The 18,060-nt window shown below is 32.6% G+C and overlaps 1 protein-coding gene across 1 annotated transcript; it reads right to left on the bottom strand.

Moving 5' to 3' along the window:
• Positions 1 to 10,644: 10,644 nt before the first annotated feature.
• Positions 10,645 to 15,682, bottom strand: Smp_144550 (chromobox protein-related (chromobox 1) (heterochromatin 1); the record flags this gene model as incomplete). Its single annotated transcript, XM_018794466.1, has 3 exons — positions 10,645 to 11,583; positions 13,260 to 14,027; positions 14,600 to 15,682. The coding sequence occupies 3 exons, from the start codon at positions 15,680 to 15,682 to the stop codon at positions 10,645 to 10,647; spliced, it is 2,790 nt and encodes a 929-aa protein (XP_018648876.1).
• Positions 15,683 to 18,060: the final 2,378 nt, after the last annotated feature.

Here is an 18,060-nt window from a genome sequence, read left to right as displayed (position 1 = left end):
AGGGGGATCAGTTTGACTAATATAGCATATAAAATACTAGCCTCAATAGTTATCGGGCACCTAACTAAGACTCGTGAACTCCAAACGCGAGAAAATCAGACTAGCTTCAGACCTGATCATGTCTGCATCGATCACATTCACTATTCTTCAGGTTTTAGAACACAAGCACGCTTATCGGCGTCAGACAATGATAGTTTTTCTTTATTTAAAAGCAACATTTGACTTTATAGACCGAGACATTCTGTGGTAGTGAGTGTCATTGAAACGTGTACCTCAGAAGTACATAAACCTTGTGAAGGCTCTTTACTCGATCACTACCAATCGAGTGAGAGCTTATGGAGAAGTGTCATCTGATTTTACAACCTCAAATGTTATCCGACAAGGCTGTCCACTATCTCCATTTTTGTTCATTTTCATCATAGACCTACTACTGGAAAGAACGTTCTCGTTGACTGAATTCTCAGGAACTGATCTCCTTCCAGGAGGTCGACTTATTGACCTAGAATACGCAGATGACATATTCTTGTTTGGTGAAGACGCTGATAATATGCATAGTGTTTTGGTTCTCTGTTCTGACTGACTAAATAAGACTCCGAATATTAAATATAGTTGATGAATACACTCTTTTATGTTCTAATAAGATATGAAATGGAGTGAATATAGAATATCTATAAGCCTTTCTACCAGACAATAGATAGATTTAATTGTTCAAAATATTGTTGTATGAATCAAACCGTTTGTAATTATAATGTGTCGTTTATCTGAAAATTGAACTATTTTCATATTTATTTATAAAATATGGCAGTGATGAATAGGTCATCGTGTCTAATTTATTAATAAGTGATTTGATTCTCGATGCTTATCTTTTTCCATTGGTCATTTTGAAAGTATAAAAATTTAGCTGTTCAAGTAAATGCCTTTATCCTCACTACCTAGTTTTCTATGATTATGAATTAAGTTAACATAGTTACGAAAAATTTGATTCAAAAGATTTTTTTGTACCTTTTATAAACAGTTTATTTCATCAGCCAACTCTTCAAATTAATATCCGTAAACATGATGAAACTTTAAGATCATGTTAACAAACTATCCTCTACTATTTCACATTAATTTTGTTTGGCAATTCGAACTGATGTACGTACGTACGAAGTTCTACGTTGTGACTGACTGAATTTTGTTTGTTTATTTCTATTCTAAAAATGGCTTATCATGTCTCTCTTATAAACTGACATTCTAATATAATTACATTAATATTGTGATAAATTTTACAATTAACTATTTGGCATCTATTATTATAAAGTGATAGTATAGTTTGTTTTTCTATTTATCAAAGTTTAAAAATAAATTTATCAGTCAGTATCATTCATACATACGTAAATATTTATTAAAGATCCAGTGAATACAGATATGGAGTAGTAATGTTATTTTTCTCTAAAAAAAAATACAGAGCACTTCTAAAGTACCTTGTGATATGTTACAAATTAAAATAAGATTGATTATTAATGACATCAAGATATATATATCGCATATATATCTCATCTGATCGATATTGATTATCGATAGCATTATTATTTATATATATAATAATTATCATTCAAAATCTACTGTGAATGAAGTTCTCTTAAATATAAAAAAGAAAAGAAAAGAAAAAGATGAAATTCAGGCAAGAAATGACTCTTCAATGAATATTTTCTACCAAAGTTAAACAATTATATATATACGGAATTCTAAGGGTTAAGTTATATGACGAAATAAATAATACTGATTACGTAATAATAATAATAATAATAGGTAATGATTTGTCATATATATGTAATCAATAAAATTCTGAGCAATCATTTTGGCATTTATGTGACAAAAAAATGAATGTAAAATTAGCCAAAGTTATTTTATTGATTATGAAAAAAGAATATTTTTTACAAAGGTGCAGGGAAATGGTTAGAAGTAGTTAAGTGGAATTTCGATTGAGTTTGATTCTCTAACCGATCTACACACTGAATTTAGGATTGTTTATAAAATTTTCTCAAATTTCTCATTACTTCTTAAATTATGAAGTGAAAATTTAAAGAGCTTAATCTTTGTATAACAATAAACACATGTTTATCATACCTTTAACCTACGACCACCGATATAGATGCAAGTACATTTGAAGGTAACATTCAACAGATGAGAAATAACAGAAATCCAGATTGCACACAATAGCCGTTCCACCCTAATTTAAAGGCTTTTCATTGGCATAAGATCTCGATTTCACATGTACTCGATCACAGGGTTTTCTGAGATGGTGGAGAAGATTTGTAGCTCAGATGGATGATTTTGGTAGAGTTTTATTCTTTTAGCTGGATGGTTTGATCATGGAGCTTTCATAGTCATTCTGAACAACAACATCAGCACAAATCTCAATTTATGTTCAGCACGAAATCCTGTCTAATGTTTGCTAAGTTTGTTTTCGAAATGTTCAAAATAAATGCCAATCAACTACCAAACTTTATAAAATGGAAAGGAATGTAACTACAATTAATTAGTTGAATACAACTAAGCATTCTGTATGTCTCTACCAAATCACATTATCAATCTGCTTTCTTGATTTTTCTAGTATCGATTTCTAATAACATGTTTTGTCCTTCAGAAAAGGAGTGAAATCACGTGTTACTCACGGATATTATGTAATTCCTCAATAGATATAAATTCACTGCGCAACTAAACACCATATATAAAAGTTAAGCTTTCATGTTTTTTTTAAAAAAAATAGAGCATATGAATTTATTAAAAGAAATAAGTATGTCGTATTACTCAATTGATAGTCAAAATTGAAGTGTATCGAAAAGGTAAAAAAAAATTCGTCGTCAAGTGCTTGTTAAATCTATCCTTTGTTTATTTAATATGATATAATTCCTATGCCATTTAAAAGTCTGTGTTCTCAGCTAGGGGCAATGAATTTTGTTTAACTCCTAGGGGTTCTTGTTTTAATTACCTAGAGTATATATATAGTGATTTGATGAGCATCAAGTAAATAAGTGAACATGATACTTACATGCAGGTTTACAGCTAATGTTTATTCAACAATAAATCGAACAGACTAAGTAGGAAACACTTGTGTACAATATATTTGTTCATATATTGCGACTTTACAGACAAATGTAAATAGATCTTTGGTAAATATTTATTTCAGCCGCAATTGAGACCGTCTGGAACCTGATTACTTTTTAAAAGAATCAGTCTCTGAGCTTTGTTCACTGATAAGCTTCAAAGATCATCTTCCTAATGGAATTTCGAAATTTAATAATATTGATATGCTTTATGAATTTCCACTTACTTCATCTCTAAAATATTAGCGATGCCATCGAATTTTCAGCATTGTTTTTTTCCATTTAAACCTTACGAGTTTTCTTCTTGAGTACTTATAATTTTAGCTTATCTTTTGCATTGATTGTTCAGTTTAAAGTAACATCTTTGTCGTTAACTTCAAACAGAAGATTTTACAATATTTAAAATAGGTTGAATACAAAATATCCCTACTTTGAATGCTGGAATAACTGAGGTGATAACTAATAAATGAATTTTGACTTAATTAAATCAAAACGTCGACCTATCGAGTCGAAGTCTTGCAGATGTCGGTGACCAGTTGTTTCCTAGGTACTTAGCAAAATAATACCCCAAAATCTTGATGCACAAGTTATTTATCTAGAAATCTACTACCTAGTATTTTACCAGTCTATAAATTCACTGCAATATCGATGTACTTTCAGAAAAGATTGTTTTCACTTATACTTCTAACAACCAGAAAAAACTGGACAAGTGATTTATCCTATCTTTAATTATGCTTAATAGTATACACTATTGATTAACAAGAGAACAATATCAGGGGTCGTTATGTCAAATTTTGATCATGTAAGACTTTCAGGAATAATAATAAAGAGTGAGCAACACGGATAACACAATGTTGTTATAATAACATAAGTATTTCAACTGATTCTAACTAACTGTTAATATTTACCTTGGAAAATATCGAGTAAACCAATATGAATACGATCATTGGAAAATCATATCACGTGCTTAACTTTACTTAGATAAAAACTATAAATAAAATCTGTTACCAGGATTCGACTAGGGTTGCACTGGTTATAGTCGCTTTCATAATTATTTTTATTACTAATAAGAATGTACTAGTGTAATTAGTTTGAAATTTTTTACTTGTAGTAAAGTTTACTGTTGTAAATAGACAAAACACTGGTATTGTTATTTGTTATAACTTTGCAAATTACCACTGTGATGTGTGCTACTTATACGGGCAGATATAAGTAGCATGTATCTGCAACTAGAAGTAGGATTATTACTGGTCGAAGTGAAAAATGAGAGGAAGAGAAAGCAAAACTGATTTTCCCCTGTCAAAGTCTCCGTTCCATTACACTACTTGTTACTTGTTATAAATGAGCAAAGACCGATACGTCTTGACACAAGGTAAAAGGTAAGATTACAGATGAAGATTTTGTTATTCGCTAACAATAAATCAAACACTATAACAACAAAATTACACTCAATTAAATAAGATTTACCCAACTAATCAGTCGACAAATTTGAATATTTTCATAGTTGGAACCATGAGCCGATTGAAGCTAGACCACCATCGAAAACCTGGAAGCACTGAACGGCCGTTTCGTCCTATTATGGGACTCCTCAGCAGTGCGCACCCACGATCCAGCACTCGGGAGATTCGAACCCAGGACCTACCAGTCTCGAGCCAGAGCCGTTAACCGATAGACCACTGAGCCGGCATTCAACAGTGTTAATGTCTAACTTCAACCAATCCACGATTTTGAGCGACCGTTTGAATATAATAAACTAGGCTGTAACTGACATAAATCAATCAGTTTACAACATCAATAAACTATAATGCCTAACTTACAAACTTAACCAAAATACTGAGTTATATGTTGGCTCCTTTCTGACATTACCAAAATGATTTACTAAAATCCTATGAAAATAGTTGTTACAAGATTATTTATGAGTTCTTCAATCATCTGTCAAATTGCTTGGGTCAATTCTATTAATTAATGATGTTATATTTTTCGTTTGTTTACTGCTGTAATCATCATCATATCATTTGCTTCTACGGTTAAATTGTTGTGTAATTATTCATTCATTAGCTGGCTTTTTACCAAGAAAGTTCTAATGGTTCACTCACGTGGCAAAAAATGGAGTGACTCAACTTTTTCTAAACATCGTGTTTGACAATACGGAAAATTAGAAACTATAGACATAAACTGGACTCTTTCTTTCTAATTTCATTATATATGATATTGTATCGTATGAGCATAATAGTAAACAGCTATCACTTGAAAAGTCGATCTTAAAATTAACATGATAAGAATCTCAATTAATTTTTAAATAAACTGAAATATTGTGTTGAGAACAAATCGTCGACCAGCTCTATAATCTGAATGAATTTTACTTTTCCATAATATTAACAACTGATATAAACCTAATGCATTAAGCTGTACTAAGTAGTTAGTTTGGTGTATTCCAAGAAAATGTTCACATAAGCAACTACAACTGGTTCACATATTGAATTATGATTTTGAAGCTTCATAAGTGAAATAATTTACTTGACCTAAATGGTTGAGACTCTTAACCAGTATAGTATGCATTACAACTAATCTTCCAATATATTTTTTGAATCATAATTTAAATATAGTGCTTGGTTAACACTGAAGCTCACTATCAATCTTCTGTATATTGTTTAATATTTTACTATTAATGCGCTTTTCTAAAGGGTGAAGAATAGACATTTTATTATAAGAAGAAATCAGTGAGTGGTTTGGAAATAGCGATTACTGAAAAAAAATGTACAAATGTAGCATATCGTTGTTGGTACAATACAAGAAAATTGTCAAAAATACATCATGGAAAATGACACGAAAATGATTTTGCCATGTACTCATTCTTTTCTTAAGTCATTCATGATCTTTAAGACTATATCTAAGCAATACGCACAGTATGCACATATGCCAATAAGAGACTGACCAGTTGCAGTCCTAAACATCAATAGGAAGATCCAAACAAACATTATTAAGTGTATTCATGATATTTGTTTCAAAATATTCAAATAAACATATGTACGCCTGATTAGATGTTCATATTCATTATTTTTGCTACTGCTTTGAACCTAACCATCTTTCTGAATATATATATATATAACACATAATTTCAACAATCCATCTCCCAGCACAGAGGTTTTATCAAAATTATTGGATGTTATTGATATTATTTTGGCAATTACTTTTACATAACCCATTCTAGTTTGCTCGTACTTTTATTTATAAAAGATCATAACTCTACATTATAGCATGCTTGACAGGTTTGTTTGTATTCTCTTTCATTGTATGATTTCACACACCCTACGTTGTGTAATTCTTATTAGTTGTTGTCTATGGAATCATATTTCTTTGGTTACCTTAGATACAGCCATATAATTTTATTTGTTTTTGAGTAGAAAAGTTCATCCATTCTTGAAAATAATCAATATTTAGTTATAAAGCGATGGAGCATTGTAGGTATAAATGTGATAAGTAAAATGCACTGAATATGTTTGCAAGATAGATTTAGATAGTCGTTGAGTAATCAGGATCATTCTCATTTAATGAGCTATGTGATCCGTGTGAAACACTTAGACCTTTATATTGTCCCAATAATGCACTGAGTAATTTTTAAAAAGATGTTTTTTATTTATTTAACAGTGACTGAATCGTTTTTGTTTTTTAGGATAAGAACGGTTATATTCTCGATGGTATTGTAATAACGATAAATGCAATAAGTGTACAGAAATATTACAACTATTGACGTACAGTTGGGATAATCTGTGACTTTGATCAAGGCAACAGACTATTATTTGGCAAAACTTTCGGGCTGTGGATGAAAGTGAGTGAGATCACCAAGGTGAAGTAAATGGCTTTTTCACCTGGTATTATTTGCTTGTATCTTCCCATTGTTATTTAGGACTGCAATTGATCAGTCTCTTGTTGGCATATGTGCATTCTGTGAGGACTGCCTCGATATTGCCTTAAGTCATAAGCTTTATGAGCAAAGATGAATAGTTGCTAAGGCAATATCGAGGAAGTGCGCACAGAATGCACATATGTCAACAAGAGACTGATTAATTGCAGTCCTAAGCAAACAATGACAAGATTACAAGCAAACAATACCAAGTCAATTAAACTTCACCCCATTTCACATGCAGGTGACTATCAGGACTCAGTAGCTGAGTGGATGACGTGATGGTGTTTGAAGTGGACGATACAGGGTTCGAGTCACAGAGTGAACATCAACTCTGGAATGCATGTACATCCAGCTGACGAGTCCCAAATAAGATGAAACGCGTGTCCTGGATTCTACTGCTAGCCACTATCCATCTTTGCTTATAAATGACTTTTTGTTTACAAATATTTCCACCAAACCAAGGGAATAAAACACTTTGAGTTAATTTGCAGGCTAAAAATAGATATTTACAGATTATCATTAACAAGTGTTCATATTCGATGTTGTTGAGCTTTACTAATGCTTAAAGGATTTTACTACCCAATCTAAGTGGCCACTAAACAAGTGTGACAGACGAAACATAATTACATACCAGAAATAGGTACCCTAGTAAAATAATGTTAGCACTTACTGAATGGATTTCTAAAGATGGTAAAAATTCAATAAATGGTGCTCTGGAAAGGAATAATGGTTGACAACAAAAAGGGTATTATCGATTTCCATTTGGACTTTGACAGTGTTTTCATTTCTGAATGTACGGGCTTTCAATGTAACGAAGTTGATGTGACGGAACTCGAGCTATGATTATTGGAAAAACACTAACTCGTCATATACATATAAACCAGTTTAGGGTACAATTATTGATTTCCGAGCTGAATTATTTTACTTATTTAAATAGATCTAATGAGTAATATCGATAGAAAAAATAATAAATAATTATATCATTTAATCGTAAGATCTAACAATTATGTCTACAGTTCACTTAGTTTCTTGGTATGCTTGGTTATATCGACTATTTAGTATTTTAAAACAGATACGCTGTTTTACTAAACTCTAAATATTTGTTGGTAGATCATTTTAAAGTTATATCGTTTACTTAACTGTCATAAAGTATCTAACATGAAACTAACATCAATATTATTCACATAAAACCCTGATGATTGATGAATCATTAACCTTTTGTAGTGTGCACATAGTTCATGCATGTATGATAGTAGTTATACACAATCGTTTGGAATATTTATACCAATAAGAATTATACTAAACATATACTGCATACAATTAATTTATTCTACAAAGTGTTTATTTTTCAAGTGGTTTGTTTATGGAATTCCTTCAAACTGAATAAATGTTCTTAAATTTAATACTTGTCAGGTTTGTTTAACCAGAGGATCAACAATCGATATGGACAATTGGACACATAAGTCCGGCTTTAGTCATTTAGTGGCTATGGCTTCGGCGAATTTGTGGAGAATGGTATTCGACTGATGATGCTGAAAGATTTTAGTCTATTAACTTGATACTCTATATCACAGAGATGTTTTGCAATAACACTGCTAGAAGTCTTAAATCCCATTGACCTGAGGCCATAGCCATTAAATGACTAAAGCCTGACTTATTTATTCAAAAGGACACAGTTGCAAGTCAATTCTTACCATGATGATTGTATTCATTTTATTACATAATTTTTGCGAGTTTCTTCCTTTCTCTCTCTATCCTATTTTGATTGTATCACTTATTTCGAATTTATAGCCTTATTATTTGTCTTTTAACTGACTAATCTCAACTCATGTTATTCTTAATTGTTATTAATTTATGTTCAGCTACTTCATTATATAGTTAATTAATTATTTGTTACAATTTATGATGATCCAGAATCTTTTCTCACATGTTATATTTATTTACGACACTCATTATGTCTTCAATCTCACTACTTCACCATTATGATACAAAATCCTTTTTTAATGTTATAGGTATGTAAACTTTACAATAATTTCGATTTTAAATATTGTAGGTTTTAAGCAGCTGATGAGAATCTAACGAAATAGAATAAATTCATGTTATTCTGCCGAATTCTTCATTCTTGCTCTATTCAAGATAATAAATAGAACTAAATGTATGATTTTATTAAGGACAATTCAATAGATTATTCTATGAACAGTTTTGTCACAAGTCAATCACGGACAACTGTACAACCACACGCTTCATTTATTTTGCTGGTCAAAAATAAACAATTATCATCTACTGATCTGTAACTCAATATTTTAACTTGATCACGAGTGCAAAACTCGTCATTGATACTCTTTACAAGAACGCTACCAACATTTCTCACCAAGCTAATTTTTCCAAGTCCTAATAAATATATTACTGTACACTGAGAATCGTATATAGACTACATCATAAACTGTGAAACATTAAAAAGATATGAGAGAGCAATAATCATGTCATTACTTCTCAAAAACGAGTATTTGGAGAAGTATGTACAGTATAATGTTGAGATATTCATCTATATATTAGCGACAACAAACAAAAGATGGTATAAAAAACATCTCATTGCGTTCTACAAACTATGACATGTGAGTAAATCGAGTGACGCAACCAGTTGGGCACTGACTAAATTGACCTGTTTTTAAATGTAAACACCGAGATGCCGTAATCAAAGTATAAAAACAAAAGAATAGGCGTTGTTTAATTAATATTCAGTTCTTATTATATATATATATATATATATTGAGAAAACGAAAATAAAAACAGAAGAAAAACGATTAATCGAAAGATAATTTCTAATAACAAAGATAACAATAACAACTTTTGCAAGTAACAATAGAATATCAAGTAGTTGAATTGGTTCATGCAAAAACAAAAATACTATGTAAACGGATTACCTAGAATATTGAAATTTATGTCAACTAATTTTTTTCACTTAATGAACGAACCCACTTAAGACTATTTTACAAGATTCTTATATTCTTGAGGTGTGTCTGTGAGAGAGATAGAATTTTTGAAGTGAAAACAAGAGAAAACAGGTTTGAGTTCAGGAGAAAAAGTGGCGTCAGTTTATATTCAGGAGAAACTCTTGGAAAGGTAGTAGCTGCAAAATTTGACATATATATTAAACAAAGCTTTAATTGTTTGAATATATCAATAGGAAATTGTAAGGAAATCAGCAGTCCCATGAAATAACAATAATAACTAAATTAAATGAAGCAAACAGAAAGAAAAAGAACATATCTCAGTATAGATCACAGTATTGATATATGCATATAAGTATGCTTGTTTTCATAGGTAAGCACAAAACATTTGACAAGTGGAGAATGGTGTATTACCAGTAGTATATAGGTAACATAAATCCGATGATTTCCTATTGATACAATGTATACGATAAATAAAATGATGTCTACGAGCAAATATATGGGAAAGCACATAGGTATGTGGTATGACCAGTCAATCAAAATTAGCTTCTTTTAAATTTATCGAACAATCAGAGTGAAATAACAAAATATATTGTGTTTTTGTTGTTGACTAGATTCGCTGAATTCTTAAAAAAGAAAAAGGAAATAGGCTAAATTAATTAAACGTAATGCATATACAAATCAATTTTGATTACTTCTAAGTCAGTTGACTGTTAGCTATAGACAAACGTGAAGACTGAATAGCATTCAAGTTTCCATTCTGTTGTGATACTTTTTCCTTATTATCGGATTGGGATAGGGCAACAGCAACAATCATGATTGCAACACATGTCGGACGTGTAGAATGAATGGATGAAATACTTTCTGGTTTGAAGTTGATTGATACTTCATGTTCTTGAGGTTTCAATGAATTCCAACCAAGTGGATACACCGTAGTTACAAATGGCATTCGACTTAATGCTCTCTGAATATAGGTTTGATCAAGACAAACGCGTTCTATAACACAAGGACCATCATCATCCATCCAAACATCGTAACAAGCAGGAGGTGCTATTCGACCATGAACTAAAATCAAGATAGGTGCAACTACACGACTTGGTTGCAACTTTGAATTGCTTAATTCGTTTGGCCAAGAAAATTTTACTGAAGCAGAACACTGACGTACACTTATCCACTGACAAGGTGAGACCAATCCAACTTGGACAAGATCAGCTCGAGTAAGCCACGTTCGTACCAAATTAGTGACACTCATTGATAAACGGGCATGGTGCGCCACAATAAGCTCATGAAGTCTGCGTAAACTGTCTACAGACGGTAAAGCATTACCGGATTTAGAAATGTTGTTATTTATATTATTTAACTGAGAAGAGTCGGAGTGATTTCTCATGCTTGAACTTATAAGTGCATTAAAAATGTGGGATTCAGGTAAACTAGGAACATTGAGTCCACTAGGTGGGGAAGGTGAAGGTACGGGAGGAAATTGACTACCCATACTGCGTAGTTTATCTTGGAGTTCTGCAAGAGCAAGATATGACTTGTTTATTTGACGATGGTTAATTTTGGGATTTTGTTGTGCAGACAAATGGGCATTTAATAACTTCATGATCAGATTAAGGGCAGTTGTCCCGGGTTCTACCTGGAAAGTTGTACACAGGATTTTTATTCACAATATAATAATGGAAACTCACAGCACAGCAACCGATATAAAAAGTAAAGTAAGCTGTAGAAAAAATAACAATAGCACTCGGAAAACACCAAATGTCTATTATATTTTCTAATGATTATTAACAGTAATGACAGAATTCAAAAGAACAAGATGAATGGAACCCTAACTACTAATAGAAAAATTAAGATTAAACGTTTTCTACTACAAAACCGTCACACTGATAGATCATAAGTTGACATGAAAACTAAGTTATGATCGAATTCAAATCAGTGCCATTCTGATTTTTGATTTTTTACATCCACTATTTTGAGTATTTCATCATCATATATTTGTTTATTTCCAGTTTAATGATACGCTTTTTAATCGTTTGAATAATATTTTTCTTCTTGACTTCATTTTTTGCTGCGTGGAAGTGGTCAACTAGATTTTATGAGAACATGAGTAATTTTCGCGGTACGTGTATCGACGTGCATTTCAGGTAAGCCTGAGTTCTCTCTTTGCTGACTTATCTAACATTCCTCATTTCATACATCTAAGAACTATTCCGAGACTACGATTTCCCAACTAAATCTTTCGAAAACAAAACAGGAGTCATAAAGTATATATATATATATATACTTTGCAAACAGATGTTTAGTAAAAGATTGAATAATACTCTTTAGCATGACGTATAAGTGATGTTAAGAAAACTTGGATTGCAGTAGGATCTAACCCAATGAATTTATAATCAATGGTTTTATAGGTATTCCCTGGTACATTTTTCAAACTAATGAAAATTAATAACGCATACTGCCAACTAAAACAAACTGATGAGACTCATTGACCATACCAATCTACCAAGTACTTTTGAGGGTTAAAAATGTTGTCAAAAGATGCTAGCTACCAGCTTATACTTACATGAATGGAGCGGGTCTTAATGAATCAATTAACAGCTGGAAGACGAGTGTCTAAACCACTTCTATAATCTTCAAAAGATAGACGATAAAGTAGTTGAAGTCAGGTAGATAAGTTCGACCACCAATCATGAACGGTGATGAGTCAATAAACAAGTGAAACTGGAGAAGTAACGTGATCAGTTTATATATATATATATATATATATTGGCTAATTAAATATTTTTCGACAAGCAGACGCCAAAAAAGTGTTGATCAGAGTGGTACTAAGACAGTTTAGTGATGTACTTTTTAAACAGGTGACCTAAATGATATTAAAATGGATTCGACTGATCTCCTGCGGTAATTCGGTTGTATTTTATTTGATCAAGGTCTAAAATGGAATTAAACCCACAGCTTCAAGTGATAAGCTTAAAATCAGCAATAATTAAACCAACCGTTTATGCCAAGTATAAGGGACAAAATAAGTATTAAAATATTGACTATTCTGATTGATTAGATACTGGATTATATATTATTATTTGAACAGAATGGATTTGGGTTTTTATCATCATATTGCCTCAACGATTAGCCTTCTGTGTGGTGTTATGATAAGCGACAAAGGGAGTCAAGAAATTTTTGTGAGACCATATGCCATATTAATCAGCCACAAGTCTTAACAAACTTCCTTGAAACTAGTGAAATGCTTAATAAGTTTCAAATAAGTGAAAATTTAGACCTAATCAATGCATGAATACCTTAAAATAGACATACCTCATAAAAGTTCGCACCGGATAAAATAAGCATGTTAGCCATATCAAAATCTCCTGCTGCTATCGCTAAACCAAGAGCTGATCGTTGTCGGCGGTTGGGTTCGACACAGTTAGGCTTAGCACCTGCATCAAGTAGTGCTTGAGCAGCATGTAAACGGCCCAAACAAACCGCTAAAGCTAATAATGGCCATTTAGAATTAGGTTCAGTAACCTTATTAGGATCCAATCCAGAAGCAAGCAGTCGATCTAAAACTAACGGTCTACCTGCACCCCCAGTGATACATGCCAATAATGCATCCTCTTTGAAACGATTATTTTCCTCTAAATCTGGTTTATTATCACTTTTGCGAGATTCAGGCGTCTTCTCTAGAGAGAACGAACAAGTACTGCTTTTTTGAGCTTGAGAGTTTTCTGGAAACAAGTTTCCCGAAGGCATGGTGGCGACAAGACTCCATCTTTGGTTATTGATAGCATTTAGGAACTCACTGGGTGTCTGAATGGAGGTTAAATGATTATAGACACATAAGTGCGGTAGACATTCAAGCTCATGATGAAAGTCGGTTGGTTGTTCACTATGCGTTATTTCATCTTTATTTGAAATATGAGATAGAATTAAATTGAAATAAATATTTACAAGTGTGCGTAGTGATGAAACGCTCCGTTCATATAGTTTATTATACAGATTGTAGAAATTTCCTGGTTGTTCCACAGCACTAAAATTAGAGGTACTTTCTCTCTCAAACGCCTGGAGTGGTTTATTATCTAATGGCTAATAAAGAAAAAGAAAAGAAAACTGTTTTATTTCAAGGTACAAATGGGTCCTGGCATAAAACAAACCCTTTAACAACAGATAAATAGTTGCTTCTCATAACTTTTATGACTAGTGATCAGAACAAACAAAAAATGTACAGAACTTACTGTTATACAGTACGTGTTTACCTTATATACAAAACGGGTCAAAGTGAAATGGTATGTTTAGTTTCAGTCTAAGATTTGAACCTACATATTGTAAGGCACTTTCATAACTTATTGATACATGTGAAATCAAAACACCAAATTTAGGAACAAATACGTTCGTTGAAAATCTGTAGTAAAGTTGAATCAACACCAGCAGCTAGAGAATATCATCGGAGCACAACCCAAAAAATTATTTGTATACACCAAACTTAATTATTAGTGATTAAATTTCACAGTTAGGTTTAACTGGAGCGATTATTTTCATGGCTTAGAACATTTTTTCATTCAGTATAAAAAATTAAGAACCTATAAATTATTTATTCCAAATGATTCATCTCTAATTCAATTTAGAGAAATCTTATGCAAAATAAACACTAGACTCACATATGAAGAAACTGGAGATAATCCTATATCTACTTTGGATATAGAATCACAGAGATAAAGGTTACAAGATATCCCTTTTGAAGAATTTGGATGGAGTTCTGACTGAACAGCCTTACTATCAAACTTCGAAATGATATCTGACTGATGAGATGGAGAAACATTTGCGGTAGCTAAATTTTCCGTTATTTCAGGATGATAATCTTCAGAACCTCCTACAGGAAACATGGGCTGGCTCTGCTCATCATTACGAAATGTACAGTTAAAGTTTTGAAGTGATTCGTTGGTACTGAAACATGGAAATGATGGTGATACTGGGTCGCGTTTCGGAGAACATGTTGAAAAATGTTCCATAGAGGCTTCACATTCTAATTCCGTTTCTCCTTGAAGACTGCCATTTCGGCTCTGAGTAGATTCATTGCTTACGGAGTTGCTAGCAGATTCAGCAGCGCATCGCTTGCGGGTTTTAACACGTGAATAAAGATCATTTGAGCACAGGTCGATTTTTCCATCTCGAATATCGTCGAAATATTTTGTCTTTGAAGCAACTAACTGGTGCTTTGGAACATATTCATATCTCCCGCCGGTGCGTGACTTTGTGAAATGCTTACGTTTCACGGATTTATTCAGCTGTCGTTCTTCACTAGAGCCTCTCAAGGAATTATGTGAGTTTTGAAGTACTGAACATGGTGTAGCAGGAGGCGTTGGGACGGAAGCTGGAGAGTTTTCGAAAACTGTCTGACAATCTTTATGTATATCTAAGTTCTTCGAAATTTTACTTTTTGAGCCATTGTGGAACTCGGAAATTATATCTAATACATTGGTGAGATTTTTTTCTGGTTCCCAACTATCTGCTTCGGGTGGAAATCCCTCCCAACGCACTTTGTAGTATTTCTGTCCTTTAATAATTCTTTCATTGAGAATACTCTCAACAATGTATACATTTACCGAGTTTGTATCGGAACTTTCAAGATTAGAATTTTTTTTGTTGGAGGATTTAGAACTTTTCAAACTTAGATAACGTCTCTGACGGCGCCTGCAAGCCCGCAGTTGTTTTCGGATTTGTGTGTCACCAACGGATGCCATTCATTACCCAAAGACATAACCTGAAAGTAAAGATATTGATTATTCTAGTAGCAAAATTTACAGTTTACATGTTCCAGGTAAAACATATAGTTTGTTGCTAACCTAAGCTTTTGAGTCTGGAACCCTTATTTCCGAACTGGATCAATAATGAGTTGAAAATTGGTTTGTTCACGTTAGTAGATGGTCCATTATTATGTCAAAATTACGTTGAAACCGGACTGCTAACACAGATAATTTAAAGAACAAAAGATCTGTTGTGCACCCACTACATAACTTCACAACGTTTAACTAGTGACAGAGTAAGTGTAGAGTGTGACGATAGCAATAATTAATTGATGGATTAAGACTACGTTTTACCAGGAGATATAAACCCAGGTGATAAGATATAACCGATGAAGCTTAAAATATGTAAAAAAAAATTTTTTATTATAACCTGAATTCTCGCCAAAAGATTTAAGACTATTGTTCAGACAATTATTAGCACATCAAAACGAAGAAAGATTAAACAGTATAAGATGGTACATATATTAAAAAAAGTAATGTTTCTGCGCTTTGCAGTACAAAAAAGTGATATCAAAGAATGCAAGAAAACATAAAAGCAAAGAACTATAGATGGGAAAAGCAAATAGGTTTACTTGCTAAGAACACTTAATAAGAACAAATTATTAGGATAAAGAAAGCCTTATTATGAAAACCAATAGTGATTCATATCATTATACAATACGTGAATTTGTGTTACCCAAAGTAATGGACTACAAGAATTTAGGAATCATAATAAGCAACGACTTCAAAACTACGAGCGACTGCAATGCTGCTGCTGCCAAAGGCTTCAAAGTATCATGGATTATTCATGGGTCTTTTCAGTACTTGGAATGAGTGTGCAGAGTATTATACTCGAATTTCGCGAGACCTCATTTGGAATATGGGACTCAAACAGCGAGTTTTTATTCCAAGTGTGAGACGGGTAAACTGGAACGAGTCTAACGACGAGGGACTGAAATGGTCTAGGAATGATCATTTGAGAAGGAATCCTAAGAAAGTTCAAAAACCAAGATCAAATAGTCTACGTCTGGAGTTTCGTTCTTCGCACCGAGTGAAGAATTACCAGAATTCTCTACCAGAACAAGTGATACCAGCACCTTTTGTTGGTATATTCAAAACGAGATTGAACCCCCACAGTATGTGTTACAAATTGCAAGTATTAATATAGGTCGATAGACCCCCTGTACTTATTACTGAGGACTGAAAGTATTATGTGGTATCTATGACTTAAGACGCGGCAGAAAATTTAGTGTAAGTGGTGTTTCGAATGTTGACGACTCCTAAGATCTAAAGGAATTCATAAGAACTTGGAATTTGGTCAGACTTTTGAAGTACTTCAAAAGTGGCAGATACGTATCTGCCACAGACTTTATACGACCTATATGTGCTCACCGTATCCAATACATTGATTTGAAGTAAAATAAACGACAAAATTCACAAACGCGATAGGGTTTCAACACAAACACAAATAAGTACATATGTGAGTGTCGACAAGCCACAAAAGTATACTATACGTTCAACGATCTCAAAGGCTTTTTTCCAAGATCAGGGAACGAGATAATCTTGATAGGGAATTCTGAGAGAAAGAAATAACTACTTAGAGACTGGATATCCAAAAGCACACGGTAGTGGTACCTTTGAGAGGTATCGTCAATGCAACCAATCAAAATAAAAGAAGACTTATATATATTATCACATCCATATGACTTAAAAGGATATTAAAAAATCAATTAAACTATAACCATAAACTTTGGACTATAATCGACACACTTACTCCCAGAAATATATGTTTCAGTACAAAAACTAAAAAAATGAGCGGTGTACGAAAAAGCCGCTGGTGACATTGCTGATTAAAAGAGAGACATGGTTACTTATATTGTTATCAAGTTTACAGCAGCAATGAAATTAGAAATTTTCTATCTTGTCATAATTATTCCTACCTTCATCATTATGAAAGCCCATGCTTACTTTTGATTATCAACTGCAAATATATCGCATGCATTTTTATACAGTTCCATGCTAACAACAACACCTGAAATGGTTAAATACCATGAATATTGTGTTATGACAAGTGACTCTCAGCCGACATACGTCGAAATGTTAGGCATTATGAGGCTACTGACACTTTTAGAACTTTCCGAGTCAGTCACACGAAACCATTTGAAGGAAAAGTTTGAATTCTTCTTAGCAGAAAAAAAGAGATTTTCCCTCAATGAGAACCGTCTCTGAAATGTAGTATTTTTACCAGGGATCAGTGAATATGCTTCGACGTGTCTCTTATGTGAAGTTATTTACCGTAATACATAAATACATTGAAATAAAGAAAAAGGGTCAGG

The sequence above is a fragment of the Schistosoma mansoni genome, chromosome 1 (genome assembly GCF_000237925.1).
Source record: "Schistosoma mansoni strain Puerto Rico chromosome 1, complete genome".
NCBI lineage: Eukaryota > Metazoa > Platyhelminthes > Trematoda > Strigeidida > Schistosomatidae > Schistosoma > Schistosoma mansoni.
The sequence above is the reverse complement of the archived record's forward strand: the minus strand, read 5'-3'. Positions and strand labels throughout refer to the sequence as shown.